An 11,447-nucleotide genomic window follows, 5' to 3' on the forward strand; every position below is an offset into this window, starting at 1 on the left:
ATTTTTCGTACAAACTCTGATAGTATGTTCTATAAGCTAAAATAAAAAAATATATATAAACATAGGTCTTTAAATGCTTTCACCGTGTAAAAAGTGCAGTGTTTAAAATTTATGTTTAAAACATTTTTGCAAAATAAATATTAATAATAAAAGATATTTCAATTTTAAACGTTTTAGTTTAGTGTTTTAAATTCAAATACATAATGTTTTAATTATTGAAAAAATTTAAAACATCTTTAAATTTAAAAAAAAAAGGAGAAAAAAATAAAACATTTTAATGTCTTAAAATTAAACCTTTTTTTTAGTGTTATTAAAAAGTTACAACAAAAATATAAAATAAAAAACATTTTTATGTAAGTTTGAATTTCAAATTGCCATCTACTCATGTCAGTACAAGCTTGACATCGATGTAATTTTGAATTTATCATCTTTTTTTGCGAGGTTAAAGAAAATCTTCATAAAAAAATTATTTCCTCTGCTCTAGCAAGAAAAAAAATAAATTCAAAATTATCCAATCAAGTTTTTATTAAGGGATGGCAATTTAAATGCAAACTTACGTAAAATTTTATTTTTTACACGTTTTATATGTATTTTTCTTATAACTTTTTAATAAAGTGTTTATAAAGATCTATGCTTATGACATTTTTTTATTTCAGCTCTTAGAACATACTGCCAAAACGTACAGAAAATTGGGCACCCTGTACACTATTAGTTGTATTATATTGCAAGCTGCAACTTCGGTTTTTATGAACACACCCAAGAGACAAAACTCGCGAAGGGTAATCCAAGCGTCGTCCAGCGCGATGAAAGATTCAGGGTACTCTATTTCTTAATTATATTAGAAATTTAGCTCACGTTCTCTCGCGCGGGAAAGAAACTGACGCGGATGAAACTAAACTTCAAAAACCAATTTTCCCCGTCAATCAGAAATCGGAATCATGTCGATATCTTGTACCTTCCTCGCAGTAACGGTGAACATCGTTACCCTGAAACTTCCCGGAGGCGGAAAGGTACAATCGCGACGAGTGCCGTGCGACAACTGCGAACTAACTGCATTCAAAGCGAAGTCGAAGCATATATGTCCTCCTACGTTGAGAAAGCGGGAAACTAGACGGGGGCCGAGTCAGTGGCCGCGCGGACATTCTCGGTATGTGTCTATGAGAGAAAGAGGGAGAGGGAGAGAGAGAGAGAGAGAGAGAGAGAGAGAGAGAGAGAGAGAGAGAGAGAGAGAGGAACAGAGAGAGTAAAACTCACCATCAGCAACTTGACCTTGTTAACCAAAGGGGACGTTGTAAGGAACTTGTTGACGGCCGTCAATATTTTCCCTTCCAACGTGGCAGCGCTTCCGGCGTCTTGTCTTTGCGAGCATCCGGGCCCGATGTCCGCCCCCTCGCCGGGACTGGGCAACAACTTCCGGCAGTCGTCCGGCCAGAGATCCCTCTTCTTCAGCTCTTCCGGCGGGCCCTCGTGGCTCTGCTCTTCCGCTGCGCACCGCCGCACCCTCAACGATCGCGCTCAGCACGTGTCGGCATCAGAACCGGTGACCGGCTGGCCCGGGGGGCGACTTCTCGAGCTCTTAGGGCATCCAGCAGGATTCGTCACGTCTCGTTATCGGATGGAGACCTCCGTACAGAAACACCCGCTGATAAACTTTAGGCCGGCTAACCCCGTGCACCAACCTCCGTATCTCGCGGAAACTGCACGACTTCTCTGGATTCAACCGCACTTCGCGCGGTACCAAACAAAGCAAAACTGGTACCAGCGTTGATCAACTGTTTGTATTAATGGTAGTTTAATCAGCACGCCGAAGAATTTGTGCTCGCGCGTCGCTCTCGGATAATAGTTATCCGTAAGATTTATTACGCTAATACACGTGATGCGCGTGTAACGATGAAGCTTTTGTAAACGACTGTCGCTTTTTTCTCTTTATCTTCGGATATCCCTTGTCCGAGAGATCACGATGTCATAGTTTTAAACGATGAATTGTCGGTAGATTCCGATACAGAGTGACGATAATGTCGTGCATGCGACGTCAGTCGCGAGCTTCCGGGTAGCTCTCACTCCTAGAGGTCCCGACAGTGGCGCGTTCTCGACGTGGACTGAAGTCCGGAACGGTCCAACGGATGCTGCGACTCGCTCCAGAGGCCGAAGAACGCGCGAGCGCGCGAGAGGAACGCGGCGTGCGAGATATGGAAGGGGGGGAAGAAGAGAGAGCGATGGGGAGAGAGAGAGAGAGAGAGAGAGAGAAGAGAAAGAGAGAAAGAGAGGGTGGCGGATACGAGACGTGAGAGGGAGGATTCTCTCGTGGAAAATGGGGGAACGAGATCTTCTATCTCTCTCCCCCTTTCTCCCTTTCTCTCTTTTTCTGTCTTTCTATATCTTTATCCGTCTCTGTTCGACGAAGAAGGGATGCAAGAGTCGGTTTCAGGAGGGTTGTAGAGTCCTCTCAGGAGCTTGGAGATTCGGAGTTTCGACGCCACTAGTTGCTGGTAAACCTCACAGATTTTCGCGCCCAATGCGACTCCGGTTATTCTGACGTTTCGCATTTCCACATCCCCTTCTTCTGCCACTTTATTTTTTTCTTCTCTCCGTCTCTTTCCGTCTTCCCCATGATATACCCAATAGGTTTACACATGTTACAGGTTGACTAAGTCGATGGATGTTTTTGTAGATGTTATCGGTGAATTGGTACCCTCATGAATTTGTCATGCTTCAGAAAAAAAACGGTACCAGAAAAACGGTTCACAGGTAGATACCGCCGATGTTATTCCCGCGGGAAAACGAAAAACGTTAGAATGAATTTGATTTATCTAGATTGCCACACGATCTCGCGTTTGATTTTCAAATTGATAAACCGCTATGACCTTCGGGCATTGGTACGTGAAATTATTGATTAAATTCAATTGAATGGAGGTTTTTCGTTTCGCGAAGAGAAGCGAAGCACGAGAAATCGCCGTGAAATCGAAAGATTGAAAGATTTTGTGAAACTGTTACGCGAGCAATGTATTTTGTGCATACAGAAATAATCCATCGAGTTTTTATTCGCGAGAACGCATCAATTTGCCAAACACGTTTAAAATTGGCGTTTCCGATATGTCGCCAATCGATCATTAGTTCCGCTGTATGTGTTCCGAGAAAAAGAAATATAGCTCAATATATATTCTTTTTCCTCGAATTGATCCGCCCTGTCGGCTTCCTCCCTGTTAAGTCCTTTATCCTATCAGCCTAAAATAATCCTCGATTTGTAAATTTGTTGTTAAGGATGATATCCCTGTTAAAGTAGGCCGAACATTCCCATGAATTTAAAGGTTAAAGGAGCAATTAATGGCGACCGGCCGAAATCAAGCGTTATCGAACAGTCAGTTAAAGCTGGCAATGAACGCACTTCTACAGAAATCAACTTCCTTAGATAACCTCGAGGATATTACCTTCGTTAGCGACCAGTTATATTGGGTGTGCTGAAAATTAACCTAAGACCGATCGCAAGAAAACGTTAACTCTAGAACGCTATCGTACATTTGACATGCAAATGGTTTAAGACATAGTCTATTTTCAGTGGTCAGCAAGAAGCTATACTGCAGCTATAAAAAGAGCAGAATGACCATCACATACTGCACGTGTAAAAAAACCGATATGTGAATATGAGAAAAAACTCTGTACTTTGAATGATGCGATGATGCATAGAATAAAATATGCAATTGTATACTACAGTGTTTAAAAGACATTGGACTATACACATTAATTATTTCAAGATTGAATTTGACAGTCTACTCTTTCTTTCTTTTTTAGTTAATAATTAAATTATTTATGTTTATAAAAGTCTAAATTCTAAATATTTTGTCATCGGCCTTACATTGATATACGCGGTTTTTCATAAACTTTTTGGTCTATTTCACTTAATATTGTTTTTGACATAATTACTCGTATGGCATGTTTCTGACACGCTAACATTATATCTCAATTTTTATTGTTCTCTTTGATGATTTACGTTTAATAAAAATTGATAATATTCTATATCTTTAGATAAAGATAAATAAAAAAATAAATAATTTTAAATTGAAATAATTTACATAATAATAATGCGTTTAAATAGCATTCATACGTTTAGCAAATTTATAAGATGGAAGTATTTTAGATACCCCACGAGATAAAATAAAGGGTTAAGAATGTGAAATGTATAAAAATATTGTGTTACATTAATTAGGAGCGACTTCTTCAAGCATAAAATTTACGTATCAAGCAACACTGCATCATTTAATATCGTTCTAGGGTTGAATGAAATGAATTGAAAATTCAAACTGATATGAAGCTCGCATTCCCTGGGACATCATATAAATTATGAACCATTTATATGTGATTATTATTAATTATTATCATATAAATTATTTGCGCGATAAGTGAAAATCCAGTACGGCGAATCTACGTTTTGGCAGGGTTCTTGTAATTTCCAAGTGTCTAAAAGCTTTTGTATGTGAGAATATTTCTTTGTTTCCATCATCGCGTCCTGTCCGTATTTACCGCAACACTCACGTGGGCGGTCGTCATTATTCGTATTGGCATTGTTTTCTAACACGCGGGCCGCTTTTATCAACGACGTCGTGGCTATATCGGCACAGTGCACACGTCTCGTTTCTTTCGAGAAATCTCGCACCCGCGTCAAATCACGTTTAATGTCAAGAATGGCTCAGCTCTCGACCGCTCTTCAACAATGGCCGGTTGACCTTCCTCGCCGTGCTTGCACAACTTCCTTCGCAAATTCATCGCGGAAAAATCGCGACGCGCTAACGACCAGCTAATTCGCGCAGTATACGGTTTTTGCGAATCTCTTGTCGCTAATGACACACTTTGCTGATTAGCCTTATCCAAATAATTTTCTCTACGAAAAGCACAATTCAAGCCGCAATATAAGAAACGCGATAGAATTTTCTGCGACAGAAAGAAAGAATGAATTTTTTTTAATTAATTGCGCAAACAAAATTTGTTTTAAATTATTATTGTTTAATAAAATAGTTTTTGAAGATTCAAATTTAAAGTTACAATATCGCTATGTTAATAGAAAGATGATCCAAGTATAAAAATTAGGATTTTTTTAATAATGAAAAGAAATAATGTATTTTTATAAAAAAAATTAATTTGCTTATATGGAAAAGTATGGATTACAACTGTAATAAAGGATACAATTTACACTATATTCGAGTTGTAATGTTTGAATTTCGAAAACTCATGATATAGTTTTAAACAATATATTATAATTAAAAGATTATTTGGAACAAACATTCATAGCGTTACGAAATTTAAGCAGCTGTAACTTCATTAAAAATGAACGAAATTTACAATTAAGAAAAAGATTTTAAAGTTTAAAATCTCTACTTTTGAAAGGTCACTATATATCTTTTGAATTTTTTTTAAGTTTGATAATTTTTACATATAGAAAATTACAAGCTGAACAAAATGGGGATTTTTTTCTAATTTTGTGGACCTGTTTTAGTGCGCAAAAAAAAACTTCAAAATTTTCAACTTTCCATGATATAAAAGCTTAAATTTTTCGCTACAAAATCATTTTTTTTTAAATAATATTTTTTTTTAAATAATCCTAAGATTTTTTGTTACTGAATTATCGCGGATTAAAAAAAAGCATTTTGACTTTGCTCATATCTCCGTTAAAAATCATCGTATCGCAATTAAAAAAAAAACAAGTTTTTAAATCTGAAACTTTGCTCTATTGAATTATTATCAACATTTATTTTTTTTAAACTCGTCGACATGATACAAATGAAAAAGCTACAAACTTTTTAATTTAAAAAAGGGCTTTAATTCATGAAAAAAAGTAAAGTAGAAATTGCATATTCACTATCCTAATTAAAATATTATTTCAATTTCAAATTTTAGAAATGTCCAAAATGTCCAAATGACCGGACATGTACCTATGTTCGGACACTTACGCAAAATTTGTTATTATTAATCTTAAATGCTTTTTTTATTACAGTATTGTAATTTAGTTGTACTTAAATATTACAATTGAAGGGATCGGCGGAATAAAGGCACAATTCTACTTAGGTAGAAGATGGTAGAAGGTAGAAGGTAGGTACAAGATGTTGTATAATTAGGTCTTTATTCCGTATATTCCCTCAATTAAATTATAATATTACATTTTAAAAAGTATTTGAGATTAACAATAATTTAAATATATAAAGTTATGCGTAAATGTTCAAATACAAATATATATCCGGTCATAGGAATGTCTACCTTACGTTCCCAACTCTCAGAATTGAAGAAATATTGCTGATATTTCTTGCTACTGAAAAATTGGTAATTGAAAAATGACTAATTTTGAGATGTATTACTTTTTTTATCAACGCAGCAATATCACCGAGCATTGAAATCGTTATTAATTTCCATTAATTTCTCGAAAAGAAAGCAATTACGAGTTATGAATACTTTGTAGTTAATTATTGAAAAATTAAATATGCTTCAATTAGCGAGCAATGTCTAATAGATGCGCTCTACTTTCGCATCTATGTTTTTCTCCGAAAAGCATGCATAAAGAATATACGTTCCACACTTTTTATTTACATTTTCCTACCCGGAAAGTTCCTTCTTAGACATCCTCCGCGTAATCATTGCTTTTATTATGCCGAGCTTTGTGTTACAAGTTTTATAGACGAGAAAGAAGAAAACCAAAGGAGGTCATAAATCAGTAGAAAAGCTTCATGTTGCCTTTCAATTTATAAGCGTCACTGATATCTCACATTCTTGCAACACCCAGCGTGACGTAGGTCTCCATTCGTATAGCGACTCGCCTAGTGAATAGTACAGTGACTCGTATAGTGAATAGCCTCAAACTTCATTAATACTTTTCAATCTTAGCTAAATCTAATGCTATATCTTTCAATCTTAGCTAAATCTAATTGCTATAATTTCTCTCCCGCCCCCTCCTGGAACTTTTACAGGGATCTTGTACATTTAATATTATAATAAAAGGAGCATTACTGTCAGTACCAACAAATATTAACAATATAATCATTTACCGTGTGTGGTTAATATTGATGAATTGATATAGAATAGTGATAGTGATTCCTTCATCCTCGAATGTTAGTATCTCCTATCATATACTTACTTAACGATACTGATGTTCGAGAAATAATTAAAAAAATGTATATTAATATGCGTTAGAATTCTAATAAATGTAGATTAGCAGATTCTTGTGAGGACAAACACTCACTTATGTAAAATTATTTTACTTTTCTGATAAATGAGCAATCGTCATATAGAACCATACTGTAGGATAATTTTTACATTTCGTAAAAATAAATTTTAAGAGTTGTTCGTGCTTACAGTCTTGAGAATAGTACCTATAATTTACTTTATAGAAAGAGAGAGAAGTGTAAGGTAATAATCATTTGAATGGATTTATTATAATTATAATGTACTTTTTATCTTGCACTTTCGATATTTTTATTTTTAGACAAACAAAATTTGTCACAAGTTCGAAAAAAATAGCTAGAATATTTTTATTAGTGTTATAAAAATTACTTAATCATTTTTATAAAGAAATCCGAATCACTGTCGATATTATTATCAGTATTCGTTGAAACTAACAGTATTACTGACTGTTTAGGTGTTTAGCAGAGAAAACTTATTAGTCAGCGCTTAATGATTCTTTAACATGATTGGTTCTATTTAGATTCAGTGAACTAATAAGGGCAAAAATCAATCATATTAAAGAATCACTAAGCGCTGATTGAGAAATTTTCACAGTTATTGATTGTGTAAAATCCATAATGTACAAAAAACGGAGCTGAAATATTATCAATAATATTGATTGTGTAAGGTTGTAAAATTATTGATGCATTGAGAAAAATTTCTGATTAAAAATAAATGAAACAGAAGATTCTGATCATCAAAACAATAAAATCAAAATAGTTATCTCAAGATCACAGATTCAACCAGAAAATTTTGATTTATCCATGTTTAACTAGAATTCCAATTAAAATAACCAGACTCTTTTTCCAGTGGTTACTGTTAGTATTACTGATTCGATATTACTGATCAGTAATATTGTCGTGCAAGGTCCATATTACATTCAATATATCGCACTAAAAGGATTAACCTACGCTTAATAACCGACAAATGCTACCGCTTGCCGCAGTGATACGATCAATTTCGAATTTACGCGAAGAACGAAAGCAATTCGGTCAAAATGGAGCACTAAGTGGTGCATTTTCTGTCGCTATTCGTTAAAATAGTCAAAATAACCGTCGAAATTGAATAATCAACGTACCGGATGATTTATCTCTCCACACTCTTTGATAAAAATGCCCTTAGCAGTTGCTAACGAATACCGGGACGCAAGTTGTAACGTATAACTCATTACGCTTTAAGGTCATAAAATGTACGCGCTTCGCGTACAAACCGTCCCACAAAACATTTTATATTTAAACATTTTATATTTATTTTAGAAACGGTCTACTTGTTATTATTGAGCTTCTTGTTAAAATTCTGTATTGAATTTTTAACATATTTAAGTGTTAATTTAACATAACGTGATTATGTTATTTAAATAGTTTGTGTTGAATTAATATTCAACATTTTTATTAGTGTCAAAATAACATAAAAATAAGATATTTTAAAACGTAAATTCTAAAACGAATAAAAATATTGATTTAATATATCTAATTTAATATAATATATAAATATTAGGTGTAGTAAAAAGTCATCGCGTTTTTTTAAAAGACATCTATCAGTAAAAACCGCAATTACTTTCTTACCAACAATATAAATATATCTTGATAGAGTAAAGGTTCAGCTTTAAAAATCTCTTTTTTAAATTATACGATACGACAATTTTTAATGGAGTTATGAGCAATTAAAGTCAAAATAATTCTTTTATTTAATCCGCGATAACTCAGTAATCAAAAGTCGTAGGAATATTAAAAAAAAACGATTTTGTAGGGAAAGTATCAAGCTTTCACGATAGGTAATCGAAAATTTTCTCAAATTCGTTTTGGACACGTTACAAATCCACAAAGTGAGAAGAAAATTTTTCGTCTTTTTCAGCTCGTAGTTTTTGGTATGTAAAAATTATCAAACTCATATAAACTTAAAAAATGTGATAAGCTTTTAAAAGTAGAGATTTCAAGCTTTAAAACCCTTTTTTTAAATTTGAATTTCATTCATTATTGACGAAGATATTGTATATACAACTTTGAGCTAAAAAATACGCGATGACTTTTTACTACACCTAATATTAATTTCACTTGAAAAAATATATGTTTCCACAATTTGCTTACAAATTACATCAGTATCACCTTTTTTGTGTCAATTTTATATAATATTTGTGTTATTTTCTGACATATTCGTCCTGTGTTAAATTAACACAAAAATTTGAGTGAACCCCGTGAAATGTGTTAACTTTCTTACAAATTCAACAGTTTTTACTGAAATACTTCAGCGTGCTGTAGATTCAAATTCTTTTTGTGAAATTGACAGTCTCACTACAAATAAAAGTATTTGATTGACCAATTAGAAAGAATTTTGCTAATTCTTTCTAATCAAAGGATGCTGCAAAGCATTTAGTATATTCACGTTGACTGTATTCCGATTCCCGAGGCCGGTGCGAGTATAATTTACTCGAATTACAGGACATTCCAGATTTTCTTTCTACGGCGGGCTCCCACGAAATTCAATCTTCGTGGTTCGGTGGTCTAGATAATTTACAGCGCGGCGCGTTACAAGGATGCACGGTGCAAAATATCGTGAGATCAGGGTCATACGGTTAATCGTGGATACGCTATAATCTCCTGTTGTGGCTACACGCGCACATCATGAGCATTATACTGCCGAGAGTACATAATGTGTGGCGGGAAACGCGAATAGATAATCGAATCCAAAGTCTGCTTTGTGCGAATAATACGATAGATGGGCTTCTGATTGAGTTTCGTTCTCGTTTGACAGACATTTTGGGAGGCTTCCGAATTAGAATTATCGCTGGCAGGTTGGTATCTGTATTGGATCAGAAAAGTTCTGAATAGCTTCTACAAATGACATTCGTATTCGGATGAAACTATTGTACGAGTTCACATCAACTGGGATGATATAGTTCTAGATATAAAATATATAATTCACAAATACGATGAAAAATTGCGTAACATATGAGAAAATGAAAGAATATTCATTTAGAAAGGAAAATTTAAACTATTTCTCAAATTAATATTTTTGTAAAATAGCTCTTTGAAGCGAAAGAAATTATATAATATTTTTAAAAATGTATATGTATATTTATTTTGTTTGTGTTAAAATCTTTGAAATATTTATATTAAAAATTAAAATACATAAATATCCTCACTTTTTAATTAAGAAATCTGAATTAAAAAATAAACTTCAGTTTCTGCTATTTTGTTCTATATGTGAAATACATATATTTTTTATTTCTAAATACTCTAATTTTTCTTACATCTTTTAGCACACACGATTAGGCCATTTGTGTCCTGCGTGTTTCTTTTCTTTGAAATACTTCTTTTCTTTGAAATAGGAATACCCGGCTAAATAATAATTTCTATTTTTTTCTTATTTTTAATATATAACTTTATAAATATATCTTATACTAAAGATGTTAAAGAATATGTATATATAAAGAACCACTTAATAATTTTTGTATATAACTTGTAAAAATAATACAAATTAATCCGGGATGCGAACAACCCATCGCGTATAGTAAATAACCAAAAAGTCATCGCGTGTGCTAAGAATTAATTGTATCTTGCTCCAATTTTCCATGAATGTTTAATACTCACAGCTGACAAATATTGTGCTCGGATCCGCGGATTCGCTAAAAGCCCAAACGCGGATTCGTCATCCCTTGGGAAAAACACTAGTTTTTTTTATTATGAAAAATTCAAAAATATCTCATTTCTCCTGGAAGTAATAGATTTATTCGCGTTCTTGCACTCAGCATCTTTGCTTTCTCTCTTTTTAACGCCCAAATCTAAATTTCGTTTTGGGGATTTCGAGCAACTCCAACGGACTTAATATGTTGTCATTAAAAAAAGTACAACTATATCATACCTATTAGACCCGATTGTTCACAATCAAGTTAATAAATGGATGATCACTTGTTATTCTAAATATAACATTATTCTAACAAAAGACGTTCACTTGTTACTCCAACAATAAGCGCAAAAGAATACATATAGCTGACCTGGACAATATCGAAATTCAGAATAATAGCGCCCTCTAACCTCTTCTAGCGCAATGAATTTAACTGATTCATTTTTTCTTATGGTAAAGGGAATAATCGATCGATAACCTATCTGGGATAACAACCTAATAATAATAGAGATATAATTATTAAATTATAAATTAAAATTTCAGAAAATTAATTTATAATTTTTTCTGGTAAAAACTTTCCTTAAAATTTTATGCAGATTGGAACACTTTTTAGAAATACC

The 11,447-nt window shown here is 33.5% G+C and overlaps 1 protein-coding gene across 1 annotated transcript in view; it reads right to left on the reverse strand.

The window, feature by feature from the left end:
- Positions 1 to 1,310, reverse strand: part of LOC108752294 (calmodulin-like) — a 101,902-nt gene extending 100,592 nt beyond the window's left edge. Inside the window, exon 1 of the mRNA XM_018493025.1 lies at positions 1,255 to 1,310. Coding sequence (XP_018348527.1) covers positions 1,255 to 1,257 — 3 coding nt within the window. The 5' untranslated portion in view covers positions 1,258 to 1,310. The remainder of the gene's footprint in view (positions 1 to 1,254) is intronic.
- Between the last annotated feature and the right edge of the window lie 10,137 nt (positions 1,311 to 11,447).

This window comes from Trachymyrmex septentrionalis, unplaced genomic scaffold (genome assembly GCF_001594115.1).
Source record: "Trachymyrmex septentrionalis isolate Tsep2-gDNA-1 unplaced genomic scaffold, Tsep1.0 scaffold6, whole genome shotgun sequence".
NCBI classification, from domain to species: domain Eukaryota; kingdom Metazoa; phylum Arthropoda; class Insecta; order Hymenoptera; family Formicidae; genus Trachymyrmex; species Trachymyrmex septentrionalis.